Here is a 23,343-nt window from a genome sequence, read left to right as displayed (position 1 = left end):
CTTTTGTTCATTTTCCTTGCCAAATTGCTCAAGCTAAAATTTTGAATTCTATGTTGAGTAAAAGTGGTGAAAGCAAGCATCCGTCTCTTTTCCTGATCTTACAGGAAATGCTTTCAGTTTTTGACCATTGAGTGTGATGTTAGTCGGGAGCTTGTCATTAAATGGATGCTGAATTTTGCCAGATGCTTTTTCTGCGTCTATTTAGTTGATCATGGGATTTTTAGCTTTCATTCTGTTGATGTGGTGCATCACAAGGACTGATGTGCAGATGTTAAACCATCCTTACATCCTGGAATAAATCCCACTTGATCATGGTGTATGACTTTCTTAATGTATTTTTGAATTTGGTTTACTAATATTTTGTTGAGGATTTTTGCATCTGTGTTCATTAGGGATTTGGGTCTCTCATTTTCTTTTTTGGGTCTTCTTGTTTGGTGTTTGGTATCCGTATAATACTGGCCTCATCGAATGAGTTTGGAAGCATTCCCTCCTCTTCAGTTTTTGGGAGAGTTTGAGAAGGATAGGTATTAACTCTTCTTAAATGAATTAGCAGAGACACCTGGGTGGCTCGGTCGGGTAAGCCACTGCCTTCGGCTCCCGCATTGGGCCCCTTGCTTGGCAGGGAGCCTGTTTCTCTCTCTGCCTCTGCCTGCCACTCTGCCTGCTTGTGCGCGCATGCTCTCTCTCTCTCTCTCTGATAAAGAAATAAAATATTTTTAAAAACAAATAAATGAATTAGGGAATTCACCAGTAAAGCTATCTGGTTCTGGACTTTTGTTTGTTGAAAGGTTTTTAATTACTGATTTAGTCTCCTTCTCAGTAATCGGTCTATTCAGATTTTCTATTTTTCCATTATTCGGCTTGGAAGACTGAATGTTACATGTTTCTAAGGTTGTCCAGTTTGTTAGCATATAATTTTTCATAGTAGCCTCTTGTGATCCTTTGTATTTTTTTGGTATGACTTATAACTTTCCCTCTTTCATTTCTGATTTTATTTATTTGAGCCCTCTCTTTTTCTTAGTGTAGCTAAAGGTTTATCAATTTTCTTTATCTTTTCAAAGAACCAGCTCTTAGTTTCATTGATCTTTTCTATTTTCTTTTTAGTCTTACTTATTTCTGCCTGATCCTTATTATTTCTTTATTTCCACAGACTTACTTTGGGCTTCCTTCGTTCCTCTTTTTCTAGTTCCTTTTTTTTTTTTTTTTTTTTTAAATTCTAGCTCCTTTAGGTGTAAAGTTAGATTGTTTTAGATTGTTTGTTTGAGATTATTCTTGTTTTTTTGAAGTAGGTCTGTATCGCTATGAACTTCCCTCTTATATCTGCTTTTGCTACATCTCGTAGATTTTGTTGTGTTGTATTTTCATTTGTCTCAAGGTATTTTTCTACCTTTTTCTTTGGTTTCTTTGTTGACCATTGGTTGTTCAGTAGCATGTTGTTAAATCTCCACATATTTGTGATTTCTCTTTTTAAATTTTTTTTGTGATTGATTTCCAGTTTTGTACTATTGTGGTCTGAAAAGACGCTTGATATCATTTTAGTCTTAAATTTATTAAGACTTGTTTTGTGGCCTAACATGTGATCTATCCTGGAGAATGTTCTGTGGGTACTTATGAAGAATGTGTATTCTGCTGCTTTTTGGTGGAATGATCTGTATGTGCTTATTAAGTCATCTGTTCTCATGTATCCTTTAAGGTGGACTTTTCCATATTGATTTTCTATGTAGATGATCTATCCATTGATGTAATTGGAGTATTAAAATCCCCTACTATAATTATATCGCTGTTGATTTTTCCCTGTAGATCTGTTAATATTTCCTGTATATGTTTAGGTGCTCAATATGTTGAGTGACTTTATAGACATATATGTTTAGATGCCTTTATATGATGAGTGTACAAATACTTGCAAATGTTATATATTCTTGCTGGAATTACTTTTATTATTATGTAATGTCTGGTTTTTTTAGAGCAATTTTTTTTTTTTAATTTAAATTCAGTTAGGGGGCGCCTGGGTGGCTCAGTGGGTTAAGCCTCTACCTTCGGCTTGGGTCGTGATCCCAGGGTTTTGGGATCGAGCCCCACATCGGGCTCTCTGTTGGACAGGGAGCCTGCTTCCCCCCACCTACCCCGCCTACCTCTCTGTCTACTTGTGATCTCTGTCAAATAAATAAATAAAATCTTTAAAAAACAAAAAAACAAAAAAAATTTAATTCAGTTAATTAACAAAAAATGTAATATTGGTTTCAAAAGTACAGGTCTGTGATTCATCAGTCTTGTATAATACCCAGTGATCATTACATCACATGCCTTCCTTAATGTCCCATCTCCCAGTTAGCCCATCTCTCCCCTCCACCCGCTCCAGCAACCCTCAGTTTGTTTCCTATGATTTAAGAGTCTCTTATGGTTTGTCTCCCTCTCTGGTTTGACTTGTTTTATTTTTTCTTCTCTTCCCCCATGATCCTCTATTTTGTCTCTTAAATTCCTCATATCAGTGAGATCATATAATAGTTGTCTTTCTCTGATTGACTTATTTGATTTAGCATAATACCCTCTAGTTCCATCCATTGTTGCAAATGGCAAGATTTCATTTTTTGATGGCTGAGTAATATTCCATTGTATATATATCATTTTAGTCTTAAATTTATTAAGACTGATTTTGTGGCCTAACATGTGATCTATCCTGGAGAATGTTCTGTGGGTACTTTATCCGTTTATCTGTTGATGGGCATCTGGGCTCTTTGCATAGTTTGGCTCTTGTGGACATTGCTGCTATAAACATTGGAGGGCAGGTGCCCCTTCAGATCACTACGTTTGTATCTTTAGGGTAGATAACCAGTAGCGCAGTTACTGGGTCATAAGGTAGTTCTATTTTCAGCTTTTTGAGGAACCTCCATACTGTTTTCCAGAGTGGCTGCACCAGCCTGCATTCCCACCAACAGTGTAAGAGGGTTCCCCTTTCTCCGCATCCATGCCAACATCTGTCGTTTCCTGACTTAATTTTAGCCATTCTGACTGGTGTGAGGTGTTATCTCATTGTGTGTTTTTTTTTTTTAAAGTTTTATTTATTTTATTTGACAGACAGAGATTACAAGTAGGCAGAGAGGCAGGCAGAGAGAGAGAGAAGGAAGCAGGCGCTCCCTGCTGAACAGAGAGTCTGATGCGGGGCTCGATCCCAGGACCCTGGGATCATGACCTGAGCCGAAGGCAGAGGCTTTAACCCACTGAGCCACCCAGGAGCCCCTCTCATTGTGTTTTTGATTTGTATTTCCCTGATGCTGAGTGAGGTTGAACATTTTTTCATGTGTTTGTTGGCCATTTGGATGTCTTCTTTGCAGAAATGTCTGTTCATATCTTCTACCTATATCTTGGTTGGATTATTTGTTCTTTGGTTGTTGAGTTTGATAGGTTCTTTGTAGATTTTGGATACTAGCCCTTTATCTGATATGTCATTTCCAAATATCTTCTCCCATTCTGTTGGTCATCTTTTGGTTTTGTCAACTGTTTCCTTTGCTGTACAAAAGCTTTTTATCTTGGTGAAATCCCAATAGTTCATTTTTGCCTTTGTTTCCCTTGCCTCTGGAGACATGTCTAGCAAGAAGTTGCTGTGGCTGAGGTTGAAGAGGTTGCTGCCTGTGTTCTCCTCTAGGATTTTGTTGGATTCCTGTCTCACATTTAGGTCTTTCATCCATTTTGAGTCTATTTTTTGGGTATGGTGTGAGAAAATGCTCCATTTTCATTCTTCTGCATGTGGCTAGCCAATTTTCCCAACACCAATTTTTGAAGAGACTATCTTTTTTCCATTGGACATTCTTTACTACTTTGTCAAAGATTAGTTGACCTCTGTAGAGTTGAGGGTCCATTTCTGGGTTCTCTCTTCTGTTCCCATTGATCTATGTGTCTGTTTTTATGCCAATACCATACTGTCTTGATGATTATAGCATTATAATAGAGATTGAAGTCAGAATTGTGATGCTACCAGCTTTGCTTTTCTTTTTCAATATTCTTCTGGCTATTTGGGATCTTTTCTGATTCTGTACAAATTTTAGTATTATGTATTCCAGTTCTGTGAAAAACATTGATGATATTTTGATAAGGATTGTATTGAATGTGTAGATTGTTCTAGGTAATACAGATATTTTAACAATATTTGTTCTTCCAATCCATGATCATGGAATATTTTTCCATTTCTTTGTGTCTTCCTCAGTTTCCTTCATGAGTGTTCTCTAGTTTTCTGAGTACTGATCCTTTGCCATTTTGGCTTCGTTTATTCCTAGGTGTCTTGTGGTTTGGGATGCAATTGTAAATGGGATCGACTCCTTAATTTCTCTTTCTTCTGCCTCCTTGTTAGTGTATAGAAATGCAACTGATTTCTGTGCATTGATTTTATATCCTGCCAGTTTGCTGATTGCTGTATGACTTCTAGTAATTTGGGGGTTGAGTCTTTGAGTTTTCTACATAGAGTATTATGTTCTCTGCAAAGAATGAGTTTGACTCTTTCTTTGCTGATTCGGATGTCTTTTATTTCTTTCTGTTGTCTGATTGCTGAGGCTAGGTCTTCTACTACTATGTTGAACAGCATGGTGATAGTGGCTATCCCTACTGTGTTTCTAACCTTAGGAGAAAAGCTCTCGGTTTTTCCCCATTGAGAATGATATTTGCTGTGGGCTTTTCATAGACGGCTTTTATGATATTGAGGTATTTTCCCTCTATCCTTGAAGTGTTTTAGCCAAGAAAGGATGCTGTACTTTGTCAAATGCTTTTTCTGCATCTTTTGAGAGGATCATATGGTTCTTGTCCTTTCTTTTATTAATATAGTGTATCACATTGATTGATTTGTGGATGTTGAACCACCCTTCCTGACCAGGAATAAATCCCACTTGATCGTGGTGAATAATCCCTTTAATGTCCTGTTGGATCCTACTGATTAGTATCTTTGTGAGAATTTTTGCATTCATGCTCATCAGGGATATTGTCTGTAATTCTCCTTTTTTTGGTGGGGTCTTTGTCTGGTTTTGGAATCAAAGAAATGCTGGGCTCACAGAAAGAATTTGGAAGTTTTCTTTCTATTTCTATATTTTGAAGCAGCTTTGGAAGAATAGGTATTAATTCTTCTTTAAATGCTTGGTAGAATTCCCCTGTGAAGCCATTCAGCCCTGGACTCTTGTTTATTAGGAAATTTTTGATTACTGTTTCAATTTCCTTATTGATTATGGGTCTGTTCAGGTTTCCTATTTCTTCCTGTTTCAGTTTTGGTAGTTTATATGTCTCTAGGAATGTATCTGTTTCTTCTAGATTGCCTAATGTGTTGACATTTAGTTGCTCATCATATGTTCTTTCAATTGTTTGTATTTCTTCAGTATTGGTTGTAATCTGTCCTCTTTCATTCATGATTTTTTTGGGGGGGGGTCCTTTCTCTTTTCTTTTTGTTAAGTCTAGCTGGAGGTTTTCTTTTTGATAAGTCTGGCTAGAGGTTTATCAATCTTATTACTTCTTTCAAAGAAGCAGCTCCTAGTTTTATTGATCTGTTGTACTATTCTTTTGGTTTCTATTTCTTTGATTTCTGCTCTCATCTTTATCAGTTCTCTTCTCCTGGGATTAGGCTTTATTTGCTGTTCTTTCTCCAGCTACTTTAGGTGTAATATTAGTTTGTGTGAACTTTTTTGTTTCTTGAGAAAAGCTTGTATTGATATATACTACCCTCTTAGGACCGCCAAAGATGTTGGACAGTTGTGTTTTCATTTTCATTTGTTTCCATGAATTTCTTAAATTCTTCTTTAATGTCCTGGTTGACACGTTCCTTCTTTAGTAGGTTGCTCTTTAGCCTCCATGTATTTCAGTTCTTTCCAAATTTCCGCTTGTGATCGAGTTCAGTTTTAAAGCATTGTGGTCTGAAAATATGCAGAGAGTGATCCCAGTCTTTTGGTACTGGTTGAGACCTTATTTGTGATGCAGTATGTATAATCTGTTCTGGAGAATGTTCCATGTGCACTTGAGAAGAATGTGTATTCTGTTGCATTAAGATGGAATGCTCTGATTATATCTGTGGAGTCCATCTGGTCCAGTGTGTCATTCAAAGCCCTTGTTTCCTTGTTGATCTTCTGCTTAGGTGATCTGTCCGTTGCAATGAGGGGGATGTTAAATTTCCATGCTCTTACTGTATTATTATCAATGTGTTTCTTTAGTTTTGTTATTAGTTGGTTTATATAATTAGCTGCTCCCTTGCTAGGGGCATAAATATTTACAATTGTTAGATCTTCTTGTTGGATAGACCCTTTATTATGATATAGTGTCCTTCCTCATCTTATTACAGTGTTTGGTTTAAAAATCTAACTTGTTTAATATAAGGATTGCCACCCCAGCTTTCTTTTGATGTCCATTAGCATGATAGTTTTCCACCCCCTCATTTTCAATCTGGTGGTGTCTCTGGGTCTAAAATGAGTCTCTTGCAGTGATGCCTTGGTGGCTCAGTTGGTTAAGTGTCTGCCTTTGGCTCAGATCATGATCCCAGAGTCCTGAGATCAAGTCCTGCATTGGGCTCTTTGCTTAGCAGGGAGCCTGCTTCTGCCTCTGCCTGCTACTCCCTGTGCTTGTGCTCTCTCTCTCTCTCTCTCTCTCTGATAAATAAATAAATAAATAAATAAATAAATAAATAAAATCTTTTTTAAGGGGGCACCTGGGTGGCTCAGTGGGTTAAAGCCTCTGCCTTCGGCTCAGGTCATGGTCTCAGGGTCCTGGGATCGAGCTCCGCATCGGGCTCTCTGCTTGGCAGGGAGTCTGCTTCCTCCCTCTCTCTCTGCCTACTTGTGATTTCTGTCTGTCAAATAAATAAATAAAATCTTTTTAAAAAAAAAATCTTTTTTAAAAATGTGTTTTTTGCGGACAGCCTATGGATGGGTCTTTCTTTTTTTTTTTTTATTCAATCTGATACCGTGTGTCTTTTGATTGAGGCTTTTAGCCCATTTACATTCAGAATAACTATTGAAAGATAGGAATTTAATGCCATTTTAATACCGTTAAGTCACTGTTTTCTGCATATTGTCTCTGTTCCTTTCTGATCTATGTTACTTTTGGGCTCTGTCTTCATTTATAGGATCCCCTTTAATATTTCTTACAGGGCTGGCTTAGTGATCACAAATTCTTTCAGTTTCTTTTTGTCCTGGAAGCTTTTTATCTCTCCTATTTTGAATGATAGCCTTGCCAGTAGTTGTTTATATCTCTTTTTTTCAGCTTCTTTATTCTCCATCATTTGGTCTTCTATATCACTAATTCTCTCTTTTGCCTCATTTATCCTAGCAGTTAGAACCTCCATTTTTATTGCATCTCATTAATAGCCGTTTTGATTATGGCTTGTTTGATTTGGGTCTTTTATTTCTCCAGAAAGGGATTCTCTAGTGTCTTCTGTGGTTTTTTCAAGCCCAACTAGTATCTTTATAATTGTTATACTGAATTTTAGTTCTGACATCTTATATCCATACTGATTAGGTCCTAGGTAGTCAGTACTGCCTCTTGTGCTCTCTTTTGAGGTGAGTTTTTCCATCTTGTCATTCTTGCAGAATGTGGTTGCTTTTCTATTTGTAGAGCTGCAGCAATTCTTTTCTTAGATCTCCAGTGGAGTTCACTCACAGGTGTTCAGAATGATTTGATAGCCATCTAGCTGAATTCCTGGGACCAGATGAAACTAAGGTCTCCTACTCCATCACCATTTTGAAGTCCTTTTGTAGTTATAGTTATTTTTACTGCTTTAATTTTTTTTAACCTTCACATTAGCTTTATAAGTGGTTAGTCTACTATTTTGGCTATATATTTACCTCTACTGATGAGATTTTTACTTTCAATGTTATCTGGTTACTAATCAGTACCCTCTCTTTTCAGCTTAAAGAGGTCTCTTTAACATTTCTTTTTAGGCCAGTTTTTTCTTTTTAGGCTGTGATGAGCTCCTTTAGCTTTTGCTTGTCTGGAAAACTTTCTCTCCCTCCTTCAGTTCTGAATGATAATCTTGCCAGGTAGAGTAGTCTTGGTTGGAAATTTTTTGCTTTCAGTACTGAATATATCATGCCATTTTCTTCTAGCTTGCAAAGTTCCTGTTGAAAAATCTAATAATTGGGGCACCTAGGTGGCTCAGTTGGTTAAGCCTCTGCCTTTGGCTCAGGTCATGATCTCAGGGTCCTGGGATCGAGCCCCGCATCGGGCTCTCTGCTCATCAGGGAACCTGCTTCTCCCTCTCCCTCTGCCTGCCTCTCTGCCTACTTGTGATCTCTCTCTCTCTCTGTCAAATAAATAAATAAAATCTTAAAAAAAAAAAAAAAGAAGAAGAATCTGCTAATAATCTCATAGGGTACCTTGTCTATACCAAGTTCTTTTTCTCTTGCTGCTTTTCAGAGTCTCTCTTTAACTTTTGAGATTGAATTGTAATGTGTGTTAGTTTGAATCTGCTTGGGTTCATGTCTTTTGGAATTCTTTGGACTTCCTGTGTCTGGATGTCTGTTTTGTTCCCCTGGTTAGGAGACTGTCTAGCCATTATTTCCTCAAATAAGTTTTCTGTCCCCTTTGCGCTCTTTTCTCCTTTTGGGACCCCTGTTATTCAAAGTCTGTTCTGCTTGATGTTCTATGAGTCCTATAAGCTATCTTTACTTTTTAAAATAATTTTTTCTTTTTGTCCCTCTGTTTGGATGAGTTCCACTACTCTGTCTTCTAGGTCACTGAGCCTTTCTTTTCTTTTATCTGGTCTGCTGTTGAATCCATCTGGTATATTTTTCAGTTCGGTTATTGCATTTTTCAGCTCCTCTTTTTTGTACTTTCTTACATTATATGTCCCTTATTGAAGTTTTATTATTCATTCATTTTTCTCCTGAGATTGGTAAACATCTTTATAACCATTACTTTGACATTTTTATCAGGTAAATGACTTCTCTCCATTTCGTTGAGATTTTTTCCTGGGATTTTGTCTTGTTCTTTGACTTGGAACACATTCCTGTTTCCTCTGACTCTTTCTGTTTTTCTATATTAAGCAAAACAGCTGTCTCTCCCAGTCTTGAATAAGTGTTCACAGGAAGATGGGGGTGTGTTTCTGTCTGTTGCCTGTGTACCGTGGGGGTGGTAGCCTGTTAAGAACTGTGTCTCCAATTGTTTCAGTCCCATGGGCCCAGAAATGGCAGTCCCCAGACTCAAATGCTCAAGGGTCATCCCCTCTGTGCTTTTGGCAGGGCCTCATGGTAGCACTCAGCCAGGATAAGCTCACTTATCAGGGTGAGCAGGGCTGGGATAAGACTGCCCACTGGGTTTAGCAGAGCAAGGTTCCAGGAGAGTGCAGGGTTGGGACAAGTGATGCTAGCAAGGAGAAGAAGAGTGCAAAAATGATGCCTACTAGTGCCAGCACTACCAAGGCAGGAGAAGAGTGCAGAATTGTACCTGTCAGCATCCTCATCCTCAGAGGGTTCCAACAGACCCCTCTTCTTCCAGGAGATACCTTTTGCCTAGCCAGTGAGTCTCCATCACATGCGGTCTCGGTGCCCTCTAACCTGCTGCTTTTGTGCTAGGTCATAGGGTGAGTGAGTGTGTGCATGAACACTCTAAAAGCGGAGTCTGAGTTTCCTTTAGCCTTTTGGATCTCTTGGTTTTTAAAGCCAGATATTTTGGGGACTTGTCTCTCTGGTACAGGTCCCAAGGGTTGGGGTGCCTCATGTGGAACTTGAACCTTTTGTTCCTCATGGGTTGTCTCTGTACTTGTAAGGTCACTTTTGCTTGTAGGTCATTCCAGTGGGGTGGGGTTTTGGGCCGTACTGCATCTCTGCCTCTTTTACCTGTCTCAGTGTGGTCTTTTTACCCATCATTGTGGAGGAGTTGTCGAGCTAGTTTTCACGTCTTTTTTCAGAGAGAATTGTTCTATATGTAGCTGTAGATTTGGTGTGTTCTGAGTTTTCCTCTACCACCATGTTGATCTGCCCGCTCTGTGGTTGTTTGTTCAAAGAAAAGATTACATAGAGTTTCTTAGACATATCTCTAAACTTAAAAAGGAAAAAAAATGTAAGGTCTTTCTAAGTCAAAAAAGCAGAAAGTTTATTAGTCTAAATAAACCAATCTATATGTATTTTTAAAATGTCCCATTGGTACGTACCTGTTTTTCTGTTTAAAGTCTAACCAGAGCCCATACCTGCCTGATCACATTCTCCTCTTTCAGAGGGTGTATACTTCTGAATGGGTAGAAGTCTTTTAACTCAGAACATATTTAGTGCTCAGCAAAGGGCTAGTGTAATTGTATCATGTTGCAGATATTCTTAGCCCTGTGTAAACATAGCTCCTGACGAATACATCCGTTCCCTTGAGAGCTTGCTTTCAGTCTGCATGGTGCTCTCACGCTGGCATCGCAGAGCTCTGTGAGGTACATAGGGCCAGTTGTTGGGATTCCTGTTGTCATATTAGGAAACCAAGGACTGGGACAGTTATGACCTGTCCAAGGTTACAAAGTGAAAGACAGCATAGGTCAACAAACCTAGAATCTTTCTATTCTTCCATGCTTCCTCCCTTCGGCCTATGGGTGTCCACACCCATAGGTGCAGCAAGAGGTCCCCTCATTAGTTGGAGCATTGACTAAGTCTAGGGCCAGGATTCGTCTTTGACCAGCCATTATGCTGGGTCTTCCTCAGCAAAGTGAGTCTGCATATCTCTGAAGAGTTGTTGGAAATAGTATCTCCAACTTCCCTGGCAGGGATCAGTGTGCTCCCCGCTTGATGCTTGCATACTTACGTGAGCACACATATATAGGCGAACAAGTGCAGAGTCCGTATATATTTATGTGATAGGTACGCAGAGGTTTTGACTTCCCTTACCCTAGTTAGGGCTATGCGTGGTTTTATTCATTCATACCCTAACACCCTGGCATAGATCAGTGACTCAGCAGAGAGCAAACTGCAGTTGATTTCGTGATCCTAGGCTATTTAGAAAGAACCATTGCATTCCCCATGGCTTTATAAACTATCTAAGAATGTTTAGTTGATGTGAGACAGAGTCACTGTTCCTATTCTTCTTGAGTCAGTCCTGGTGACAGCTACTTGTGTGACTTTTATTAGCTTGATTTTTTTTTTAAAGATTTTATTTATTTATTTGACAGACAGAGATCACAAGTAGGCAGAGAGACAGGCGGGGGGTGGGAGGGGGAAGCAGGCTCCCCCCTGAGCAGAGGACCCGATGTGTGGCTCGATCCCAGGACCCTGGGATCATGACCTGAGCTGAAAGCAGAGGCTTTAACCCACTGAGCCACCCAGGCGCCCCATTAGCTTGATTTTTTTTTAAATGCACATATTTTGTTCAAGTTCCTGGTGTGGCCTTAAATTGAAGTTAAATTTTTCATCAGTCTCTATAAGGGAAGACTTTATAGTGAATTGTTCTGATTGTGGTTGGAGGGAAATAGTTCCAAAGGACAGGAGAAAACAGATCAAAGAAGAAAATAAACAGGAGACTGGGCATAAGCAGGGCCAAGCCCCCTGCCTCTTTGTGGACTCTGCCCCTGGGGTAGGATTTTAAGGGCAGGAGGTTGGACAGGCCTAATCCTGTGTGCAACCCTTTGGCCTCAGGCACATCAGAGGCCCGGTGACTTCTCTGTATTACATCCTTTTTCTCCTAATTTTTACCATCCACTTTAGTTGGTTTGTTTTCTCATTAAAAAAATAATTATGTGACACAAGATTAAATGGAAGTGTTTACATTCTTTCCATTTCTGTTATCTGTAGATCACTTTCATTTAAAATGAGATTTGTTTTCTATTATTGTGTCATTTGTAATTCATTTTTAGAACAAAGAGACAACATAGTAATGAAAAATGAAAGCCTCTAAAAGTTTTAATATTATTGTCTGCCTCTCTTTATAAGAATAAGTAGCAGATGTGAAGAAGGAGATTTCACCATTAGAAGTTTAGAAGCTAATTTTGGTGATCTGGTGAGATCCTGCTGAATGGATTGGTATTACCTATTATAAGCATCAGGATGTCAAAGTAGACCAAGTCCATTTACGAGTATAGAGCTGTGTATCATCATGATTTAATTGAAATTTTATATATCTTTATTATTTCAGATCACGGGCTATATTTGCTTAGATTTATTTGATGTTCATATCTACATAGATGGGTAAGCCTGTTTAAAGATTCAGATCAGCAGATAACTAGTGCTGACTAGTTTTTAAGATGCATTTAATGTATATAAATTATGAAATTTATCATGGGCAAGAATGTGAGAGAGGGTCTATCTATAAAGGAAGCCATTGTTTCTAAGACAAGTTCTGTTTCTCATTTTTTGGTTGTTTTTTTGTTGTTTTTTTTTTCTTGCTTTTGAGTAGTTAATACATTTCATGATTCAGAATTTAAAAGGAACAATAGGCTATGCTTTAAAAATTCTTTCAGGTACTCATTGCTCTTTCCAGAAGGCAACCAATATTTTCATGCCTAAGCCATTCTAATTTCGATAAACTAATTTTGATCAGTGCATACCTATATTTTATGTTGGACATGATTTTATTACCAGATCTTATTGCTTAAGAGCTTATAATTGTTTCTATTTAACTATGTCCTTATTGGGCATTTACATTTTTTTGTTTAGTTTTGTTCTTTAAAGTAGCAAACATCCTTGCATATTTGTAGAACAGCAAACATATTAGTGTATTTTTAAAAATACAAATACTTTTTTCCATTGAAAATTACCATATTTTTATTTCACAATTTAATACTTCTGAAATTCATTATATTCATTGATTATGCTTACTGTGTTTTTCTCTGTGAAAAGCTGTTTTTAATGTAATAATATCACAATCAGTAGAGCCTTAAAATAGAAGAGAAATGCTATTTTCCTGTATTTGTTTATCAGAGAGGAAACAGTTAAGAATGTTACAAAACATAATCCTTGTTCTGTGTCACTAGAATTCTTACTAGAGCAGTTGAATTAATTGAAGATTTCCTTCCCCCATCCCACTGTCTCCAGTTTAACATGTGTGAAATAGTGGTCAATCTCAGATTTTAGGAAAGGAGAGTGTATATTTGGCCTGGATGTTTCCCTTCAGGTGTTAGGAAATATCCAAAGTTTTAGACAACTTAAATAACAATCTTTATTTTTTCTAAAATTATTCAATGTTTCTGGATACTATTGGCCTACATATTCCTGGCCTATCATAAAGTTTGTTTGTTTGTTTGTTTGTTTTTAAAGATTTAATTTATTTATTTGACAGAGATCACAAGTAGGCAGAGAGGCAGGCAGAGAGAGAGAGAGGAAGAAGCAGACTCCCTGCTGAGGAGAGAGCCCGATGTGGGGCTTGATCCCAGGACCCTGGGATCATGACCAGAGCTGAAGGCAGAGGCTTTAACCCACTGAGCCACCCAGGCGCCCCAAGTTTTTTAAAATATGAACTTTTAAGGCATATACAGACTACGCAATTGCTAGACGTTTTCTTCCTTCAAATAGAGTTCATTAGTGTGAAACACACTCATAAATGTGTGCGTTGCTATAGTGTCATTGCTTTCTTGTTTACATGCTCACTTGTCAGATGTATATATAAATGCAAATCAGTTTAGTTTGGTCCTTACGCCCATTACATTCTCAGGACTTAGTACACATTCTAGATAACAGATCTTCAAAGCATACAGCAGCTAATGTGTTAGATATTACATGTCACACTCAGAAGGAAACATGAACTGTTGAAGGAACCCAGATCTCAATCAACTGACCATGATTTCCCAAATGGCCTGGCGAGGAGGGGAGGCGGAGCTGTGGGGTGGGGAACTGCCAGCCGGAGTACTCCTTCTCTGTGGGATGTTATACTTCACCAGTGATTAAAGACATAGAAGAACTTTGTATTTGTTTAAACATGAAGTCCATAATTAATGAATGGCGCACAAGGTTTGACATCATCTTGTGGTGGCACAGTTTGTGGATTATAATCAAAATTTGTGTTTCTGTCCTTTTTTTTTTTTTTTTTTAATCTTCTTTAGTTTAGAACATTAGGTGCATTTTCCCAAAGATGGTCTTTGCAACCATTATTTAAACAAGATGTTTCAGGGAAGTAGTGAACTTTTTCAATTGGTCTGGTCTTTAATACTAGCTATGGGAGCAATAACTTGGATTATCATTTGAACAATTTTTCACCCAGCAATCCTTTTGAGAGTATTGTTTGCTTAGATTGAAACACTGAAATGCTTCCTCCTCCCTGCAGGGCAGTAGATTAAGGCAGGGAAACACAGGCAAATCAACATGTAAAATTGGGTCAGTTGTCATTCAAGGGCTTGTGTGCCAGGGGCATGGAGTGTGGAGTTGGGAGTGGCAGGAAACCCAGAGAGAGATAGCAAATTGCTGCACCCCCATGCTTGGTGGACAAAAGGGGGATCAGGGCCCTGGGGAATCTAGGACAGCAGGCTTCCCACAGAGTGGAAAGGAATCTTGCTGCAGTGTTGGCGCTTGTGGACGTTGGGGGCCAGAGGAGTAAGGGGTCAGGATTGGAGCAGGAAGAATTGAGGGGTTTGTGGCTCCCAGCCAGTTGGGAGAATGGACCGAGACTTGCTACCCCTCGGACGTAGGACTGGAAGGACTGTGGGTTTTAGAGACATGGACAGGAATGTGGGTGAAGGTAGAGAGTTGAAGTGTCGTTGAATGCTGCATGTGAGTCTCACGGGTATCATTTGCAGTATTTCTGTACCTGCGGCGCTAGAGTGCCCCAGTGAGGCCTTTCCTAGCTCCTGTTTCACATGTGCCGCGCTATCGCGGTGAAGTATATGTTGTATATACTGTATATGGTTATACAGTATGATTATATGACTATGGTTATGCTTGTGTCGTATAAACAGCTGCAGTTCGGATGGAGATGTGCAGATGAGGTTTTTTTCACTTCGTGGAGAGATATATATACACACATATATTTATATATATACATATATATTTATAGTTTAGTTATATTTATATTTTATATATTTACCTTTGTATTTTATATTTGTACATATATATTTTTATATTTATATTTATATTTATGTTGTATCTTTTAAAAAGATTTTATTTATTATTTAAGAGAGAGACAGAGACAGAGCCACTAGCAGAGGGAGGAGGCAGAGGGAGAGGGAGAAGCAGACTCCCCTCTATGCAGGGAGCTTCGGGGGGGGAGGGGCTCGATCCCAGGACCCTGAGATTATGCCCTGAGCTGAAGGCATAGGCTTAACTGACTGAGCCACCCACCTACTCCTATATTTATGCTTTAAAATTTTATTTTTATATATCACATATACACACACCCATACAAACACATTTTTTTCTTGCAAAAACTAAAAGAAAAAAAAAATGGTAGCAGTTTTGTTAAACATTCTTCTCCCCCCCACCACACTAGTTAACAGATTTCAGATGCAAATACACCCTCATTATCCAAATTCAAATCCCTGTCACTCACCACCATTGTGGAGTGTGCTTTGGTTTGCCAGTCTTGTACTCATGGTAACTAGATGTTCCATTTCCCAGCAGAGCTTTTCTGGTTTTGTCTTGGCACTCAACGTGTCTTTCTAAATTCTCTCCTTTAGTTATGTATCTGTCTCAGGAATTTTCCTCAGTATAATACATTTTAGAATTTGAGCCAGGGGAGCCTTTTCCCCTCTGAAGACACCTCTGTGTCTGTGGGGCAAAGTTGTGTTAGTTGCTCTACAGTCTGAGGAAGCAGAAGCAGGGGGCTGAGTTAAAGTGGATGCTCGCTAAGAGAAAAGTGACCCTCATAGGTCCAAATTTTACCTCCAGCTTATGAAAGATACCAACCAGGCTTCTACCATCTCTTTCCCTTTCATTGGGGAGCTCCCCTCTGCCTCATCTGGCTTCACTTTGTTTTCCAAATGCATTTATTAGTTTTGCCATTTTGGATAAGGCTGGGTTGACTCTGGAAAGACTGGTTTGAGAAATATCCTTGACATTTCAAATCAAAACAAACCCAGACATAGATTGGCTTGCAACTGAGTTTGGGACCATCCCTGTGAGCCCCTCTAGCATCGGCCAAAGTGTGGGACTCTCATTCCCCTGGGAAGAGGGAGCAGTAAAGTAGTGCTGTGTAGAGGTTTTCTGGATTTTTCTTGGTAACACTCCAGTCGGTCTCTAATTTGGAAATCTGCTTCTGTCTCTTCCCCCCTTGCCTGTAGGCTGGCGGCTCTCAAGTCATCTTTACTAATCCACTGGAGATAGTAAAGATTCGCCTGCAGGTTGCTGGAGAGATCACCACAGGACCCAGGGTCAGTGCCCTGAATGTACTCCGGGACCTGGGGCTTTTCGGTCTGTATAAGGTGAGTAGATTCCCTCGGGCAATCTCAGTAGAGAGCTTGTCATGTACTCAATAGAACGCAAAAGAATGTGGAGACCTGGCTTCTCCCCACAAAGTGGAAAAGCAATTTTGTACAGCAGGGTAGTCCCTTGAGTATAAAACCAGACAAAAAGACAAAATCAGGACTTTTATGCGAGGCAGTGGGATATACAAACACACTCTCCTGTTGTCCCTTCAGCCTTTACGAAGCTGCCGGCAGGGAGCCGGGAGGGAGGCCCACACCGCAGACCTGCTGACTTTAGCCTCACAGCCTTTGATTTGATGGCAGGTTTGGGAGAAGTTTCTTTGGTGTTCTCTTTGGTCTGTTTTAGGTCTTCAAAATAGTCCTGTGTTTATTTTGAGTCTGAGTTATCTCTATTGTTATCTTCCCAGTAGGAGCTTCTGTTTGTCTTAATAATTTAACCACAGTGAAACAGTAGTAGAGTTTGGGATAATTCAGGTCTTTAAGAAGTTAAGTGGTGGGATTTGTCAATAATGAATTCCATTAAAAAGAAAAAAAAAAAAAAGACAATACAGAGTGTACTGTACTTTAGCAAAATGCCAGTCAACAGATTCCTTCCCTGCAGGTGTACTTACTCCCATCATTACAGATCAGATGTAATGGAGCAGAAGCTATGATTGTTCTTAAACAAGGAAGAGTATTTCTTTCCATTCTTTTGCCTGGCAGAAGGGGGGAATACGTAAATTTGGCTGCTATTAGACAACTGTGTTTCTACAGCATCTGAGTTATTTATAGATCTATCACTGTAGAAATGTGTAAAGTGCTTCTGTAGCTACAAATTGGAAATTAGAAATTCTCTCGATTAGAATCACACAGGTACAGGGCTTTTGGGACACCTGCAGACCTGTGATGGCTATCTGGAGAGAATTCTGTACACATTTCCTCCCTTCTACCCCCCATTTCCATCCTTTTTGGAATTCCCTTTGAGAGCTAAATTTATTAATATTTCTTGTCTGTATCATCTTCAGAGAATCCTTGGATTTTTTTTTTTTTTTTTTTTTTAATGTTTGAGTTTGTCTTTTGAAAACAGAACCAGTAGGGAAACGAGGGCCGAAGATGGAGTTTTCAGCTGGCTAGGTCAAGCCCTGGGCAGGAGAATAGCTGGGCTACTGACCAAGTCGAGGAAGGTGTTTATTTTTCCTCAGTCGCTGAGGCAAGCTATTCCTGGGAGGCTTTCTATTCCAGTGGAAACTTCTGCTGAAAGAATTTTTCCCGGTTCCCCATAGTCCTCTGCTACCTAGGACTTAGGGACTGAGGAGGGAAGGTTGGTGGTTTCTTTTTCCCGTTCCCTAGAATAGTCATCTTTCTCTTTCATTGCCACTGCCTGTAGCTCAACTGGTAGTTCATAGGCCCTACGCTGTGTGCACTGAATGGACAAATTGTTAGTTTTGTGAGCAGCCTTCACTGGTTGTTTTGGAATCAAGCTATCAACATTAGGTTTCCAAGTCTGTTCCCAATCTTGCTTCCCCCTCTCATCCACCAAAGCCACACAGGACAAGCAGCCTGGAGGTTTGAGAACTGACTTTATTAACCTTAAAATCTGAATCTGTATGGAAATGTCAGAAAATTCTTAGTTGTCAGGATAACATCATTACCCAGTTAACGAACTCTAGGTCTCCAGGGTCCTCCGGCCTTTCTCAGACTTTGAGCCAGGTACATTTCCTGTGCCCCTCTCTTTCCCCTCCCATTTCCATTCCACTCAGTCCCCATGCTGTTTAAGGGGACACCTAAGACCTGTCACCCCGGATCCCTTGTAGGCATTCATGGCCCTGTTTACACAACTGTTTTGTACTATTTCCTCACTTGTGACAGGGTGCCAAAGCGTGTTTCCTCCGAGACATTCCCTTCTCTGCAATCTATTTTCCTGTTTATGCTCATTGCAAACTGCTTCTGGCTGATGAAAATGGACACGTGGGAGGTGTGAATCTCCTTGCAGCTGGAGCCATGGCAGGTAACTACTTTTTTTTTTTTTTAAACCAAAGAATCCTCCCCCTCCATGCTCTTTGCAGAATGTCTGTGTACTGTCCGCCTTTATTTCTGGAAGGGTTATTGTTTGTATCTGACTTAGTTTAAATATGATTGCTTTTTCTCCTTTGTGGGATGTGCTGTAATTCTGATGAGAGTTAATTACATTTGCATAATGTGGATAAACAGCGTAATGCAGCTTAGCAACTCAGAGCCAAATTAGATCTGCCCATCTAAATTGGGCTTTCATCATTAACACACTTCTTAGCCTCCTGTGCCCCTGAAACCTTGAGTACAGCCAAGCTAAGCATTAAGGTGGAAGAGTTCTTCATCAGATCGGTTGCTTCATTGTACTTCATGTGATGCCCAGGTCTAGCATGCCTCACTTGCTATTTCTGCATGATGAAGTCTACATGATTGGCTCAAAATTGAGCTTTCTCCATGATACCGTCCATGTTCCTTCTACCATCGTTCTCTTTAGATACAAATAAGCAATACTACAAGCAGTTGGCCTGTCTTCTCTGTCCCTTAACACTCTCTTTATAATAGTTGTTTGCATAAGTTTGTTTTCTGTACTAGGCTGGGAGCTTTTTGAGGGCAAGAGTTTCATCTTCTTCATTTTTGCTTTCCCTTCGTGGTCAGCGTAGTAATAATAGGAGCTCAAATGTCAGCGGAACAAATGAAGATCTTCATTTGGTCTGAATTCCCAAAGTAAACACAAAAGAGATTCCATCTGACAGAGAAGCATAACAAATGCAGGGAGGTACTAAGATGCTTCCTTCCGGTCTCACAGGCCTAGCCTTCCTCTTGAAGGAGCCGACTTGGGATAGAAGGGGAGGACCAGGTGTCCTTGGCGGCACCAGCTCTCAGAAATGACAGAGGAAGGAAAGGGCGTGTATTTGCTCCCCATTGCTGCTGGTCCAGGATAGAAACATGAAGGGTGAACACAAACTCAAGTGTAGTGTCCTAATGCTTGGCGTCGGTCTGACTGGCTGGGCTCATGGTACTGCGTAGCTGTCACTGGATTCATCCTCCTCTGCTGCCCTGGCTAGACAGCCCGACAGCCTGAGCACTTCCTAGAGCATAGTGTGTATGGTGGGGTTCGGAGGGGGTTGAGCCCAACCATGTTCTTGTTCTCACCCACGATGACAGGGAGTGACTTGTGATGGTTACAAAACTCTCCCCAGGAGCTCTGAGCCCTTACCTGGGGGTCCAGCAAATCCCATGTTCTCTGGCGTTTGTTACTTGAGTCGACTGAAAGCCGGGAAAGCTACCTGCTCCGTGTTGGCACTGAGTGCTCATGCAGCCCCTTTTTGGTACTCACCAAAGTCTCCCACTTTTAAATGGGCCAGCAGATTTTCCCTCCAGGCTTTTGCCTGTGCTTTCCAGTCAGCAGCAAAACAAAACAAAACAAAGAAACAGCGAAGAACAGTCCAATTGTGGACAGGAATTTTGCCAGCGGTTGATGGAACCAAGTAAACATTTCCATGGAACTGGCAGCACCAACTTCTTGCCCACAGATACTTGATGTCAGTTTTCAGAACGAGAGATGATTTTTTCTAATTTTTACCAGTAAAGCCTTGCTGGCAGGCCCTAAGAACATTTAGAATTCAGAACATTCCAAAGACAGGCAATTTACCTAGTTCCATGGGAATATGGCACAGGGTCATGCGGAGGGGCAGGAATCGTGTCATTCTGCAACAGTGGCCCTCACACGTCCGCCAGTTCCATCTGCCCCACGAGGATTCAGTGGTGTTAAGGCCAAATTGAATATCATCCCTCTGAGGAATGTTATCTTGCTCCTTTGTTCCCAGCTTTGTTTTATAAGCCAAAGATGTGGTTATGAAATCTCTCTTGGGTGTCCCACTGCTGATCAGTCTCAGCATGACCCCAGGGAGCTCAGGAACAAGGGATAGATGATAAGGCCTTTTGATGATCAGTTCCACTATTGCTCCTTAACTAGTTGCCTGGCCTCCTCAGCTCCCATTGTGATAACTTCTGTCATGTAAGTATGTCTGAAAAGAGTCCCACTCTACTCTAGAGGTAGCCCCTCAAACAGGTGAGGGGATATGAGTATTGACCTTCACCTTGCACAGTAAGGTGACAAGAATCAGCCAAAAAACCCCACTACATTTAGCATCTTATTAAACAGGCAGTGTCCTCATTTCTTAATATATATAAAAATACTTGTATCTTATTTACAAAAAAAAAAAAAAAAAAAAAGGAGGTAAAATAACTGAAATCTAAATGAGAATACTTGGGAATTGTCCTAGTAATATTGCTGCGTTTTTTCCTCTCATAGTTCTTTGGGATCATGCAATTAGAGTGATTTTCCTAATTCAGAAAGAAAAAAGAATTTTATTCCACATGGAAGCAGCTAATAGGCTCATGTATCCTTTTTTCCATGAGTTCCCAGGCATCTGTTTAAGAAACTTTGGTTAGAGCAGTTAAAGTTGCTAATTGTATTGTTAGATGTTAGCAATATTTCTGTTCTTTATAAGGTACTTTGGATGACTAAATGTGCCTTTCTCCTGAAAGGTGTACCTGCAGCTTCTCTGGTGACTCCCGCTGATGTCATCAAGACAAGACTGCAAGTGGCCGCCCGTGCAGGCCAGACGACATACAGTGGCGTCATTGACTGTTTCAGGAAGATACTCCGGGAAGAGGGGCCCTCAGCATTTTGGAAGGGGACTGCAGGTAGGGGCTATGGCCATACAGAATGGCTAGCTGGTGTTAGGGACCTGCTCCCATTACTCACCCATTGGCTTTGCCACAGTCTTGTTCAGTAGCCCCACTCCCTTCTCTTTTTCAGCTCGAGTGTTTCGATCTTCTCCCCAGTTTGGTGTTACCTTGGTCACCTATGAACTTCTCCAGCGGTGGTTTTACATTGATTTTGGAGGCCTGTAAGTGTAGCTGTTCAACTTCTTGTAAAAGAAAGCACCGTTGCAAAATAGGTCTTTGTTCGGCCTACAGAGGCATTTTTGGAACTCTTAGAACTGGGTTCGACAGAGAATCCTACAGAACCAGTGGGCTTGAGAAGCTAAAGTATGAGGGCAGTAAGACCTTGGTCGGGGGACATCATACACAGGGTTAAGCAGTGACTTGGGGGAAGTGAAGGCAAGCAGCAAATTAAAATGTTATGTGAATAAGTTGTCTTTTTTAATGTAAGCAAATACAGAGCTTCATGGATTTAGGTCCTAATTATTTGAATTTCATGTATGGCCTTTTCACCAGATATAATGTAAATTTGTATTAGTAACACTTTTATAAACTTTCTTTCCAAGTCTTTCCAAGACTCAGTCAAGACTTTCCACACCTGCGAGACTTCATTATTTTTATTTATTATAGTTAAGTGTAGATGTTCTTAGAGCTAACAGAAAAAAAAACTGTCGAGAGAGGTTATGCTTATGGACATAATTACTGGTGAAATCAAGGTCAGAAGTTGGGCCACTTGAAGCCTGTGCTGTAAAGAAAAGGAATTACTTGTTGAATCTGCTGGGTGGGCAAGGTTGTACCTAAAACAAGCAGTTATCAGCTTTTCAGGAGATGATCAAATCCCATATCTGGGTCTTCAGCTCATAAACCTTTAACCTCCCTTCCTTGCTCAAAGGCCAAATAGGGAAGTAGCTGTTGAACCAAGGAGTAGAGGGACTTCTACAAATTAGGATGTGAGAATAGGAATCTTACAACTCCAGGGTTTTCTGTGCTTTCACATTGTGTAAAAGTAAGTATTTTATCTATGTGTCTTTAAATTTAGTAATAGCGTTCATGAGTCTACCACTTAAAAATTAGCTTTTGACCTATGTCAAAATAAAAGAAAAATGTAAACTTTTTATGACCAGTTTATGCTTAGTGCAGAAAATATGGAAAACATAAAAGAGAAAAACACTCACAATCCTACTTCTCTGAGAGTGTTATTATTTAAGAGTGTTTTCTTCTGATCTGTTCTCTGTGGATTTATAAATTGAGGCCATCTCTTTTCCAAATCAAAAATGTGATGCTTTCAAAGCAGCTATAAATCATGAGAAATTTGGCATAGATGATGAGGAAGTAGCCGGACAAACACTCCTCTCTGTGGCACCTGGGTGAGACTGGAAACGTGCTTCTGTGCTCCTGGGCCACCCACATCAGTCTTGAGCACGCTAACCATTGGCTTTTTCCTGTCAACAGCAAACCCTCCGGCTCAGAACCAACACCTAAATCACGCATCGCAGACCTTCCTCCTGCCAATCCCGACCACATCGGTGGATACAGACTTGCCACAGCCACTTTCGCTGGCATTGAAAACAAGTTTGGCCTTTATCTCCCCAAATTTAAATCTCCTAGTGTTGCTGTAGTTCAGTCAAAGGCAGTGGCGGCGGCAGCTCAGTGATGAGACAACTGTTGAGTGTGGCCAAATGGTGCCCTGGAGAGAGAAGCCTAGAAGAGCAGCCCTGTAATGTATCCAGTCAGTTGCATGGTGCTGACTGAGCTGAGGAGTCAGACTCTTCTTTCTATATGACATATACATATATTTGTTTATAAAGTAATCATTTGCCCAGGAAAAAGCAACAACGCAGTTTCGAGCTTTAGTGTTAAGTGTTGAAATGTTTTCTAAGCCTTGGCATGAATTAGTGTTCTAGAGTGCTTTGCACAGCTTGCACTTAGAGTGACTGTACATATTGTACATCTTTGTACAGAGACATCTTGGCACCTCATCCCAACAAATCACGTTTATAGAATGTACTGCGGTTCTAAGTGGCTTGAAATGTACAGAATGTTTTGAAAGTGTTTTATTAAGAGTCACACAAAAATAAATGTATTAAAATTAAATCCATTCTCTTATTGGTGACTTATGGAAATAAAGCATCAATATTGGATGTATTTAATTCCCAGTTCATTTTCCATTCTGGAATGAAAAGGTATTTGCTGATAGGAGGCATAACACGACCAAGCGCTTACACCACTGAATCAGAGATCCTTTGGAAAAGATGCATGCTAGTGGAAGCCAGAGGACCAGGCTAGTGACTTGTGTGTGCTGATGTGTTTCCATTTGTGTTTAACATGTGTGTAGATTCTCCTGT

General features: G+C 40.1%; 1 protein-coding gene across 2 annotated transcripts in view; it reads left to right on the top strand.

The window, feature by feature from the left end:
- Positions 1–23,141, top strand: part of LOC111145265 (solute carrier family 25 member 12) — a 104,443-nt gene extending 81,302 nt beyond the window's left edge. For both annotated transcript variants that reach the window (XM_022500075.1, XM_022500083.1), the window contains 5 exons: positions 16,136–16,276; positions 18,128–18,266; positions 20,819–20,977; positions 21,093–21,183; positions 22,451–23,141. In XM_022500075.1, coding sequence (XP_022355783.1) covers positions 16,136–16,276; positions 18,128–18,266; positions 20,819–20,977; positions 21,093–21,183; positions 22,451–22,652 — 732 coding nt within the window. In that variant the 3' untranslated portion in view covers positions 22,653–23,141. The remainder of the gene's footprint in view (positions 1–16,135; positions 16,277–18,127; positions 18,267–20,818; positions 20,978–21,092; positions 21,184–22,450) is intronic.
- Positions 23,142–23,343: the final 202 nt, after the last annotated feature.

The sequence above is a fragment of the Enhydra lutris genome, unplaced genomic scaffold (assembly GCF_002288905.1).
Source record: "Enhydra lutris kenyoni isolate GAN:26980312 unplaced genomic scaffold, ASM228890v2 scaffoldscaffold1, whole genome shotgun sequence".
Lineage (NCBI taxonomy): Eukaryota > Metazoa > Chordata > Mammalia > Carnivora > Mustelidae > Enhydra > Enhydra lutris.
This window is presented reverse-complemented; position numbering and strand designations above follow the sequence as displayed.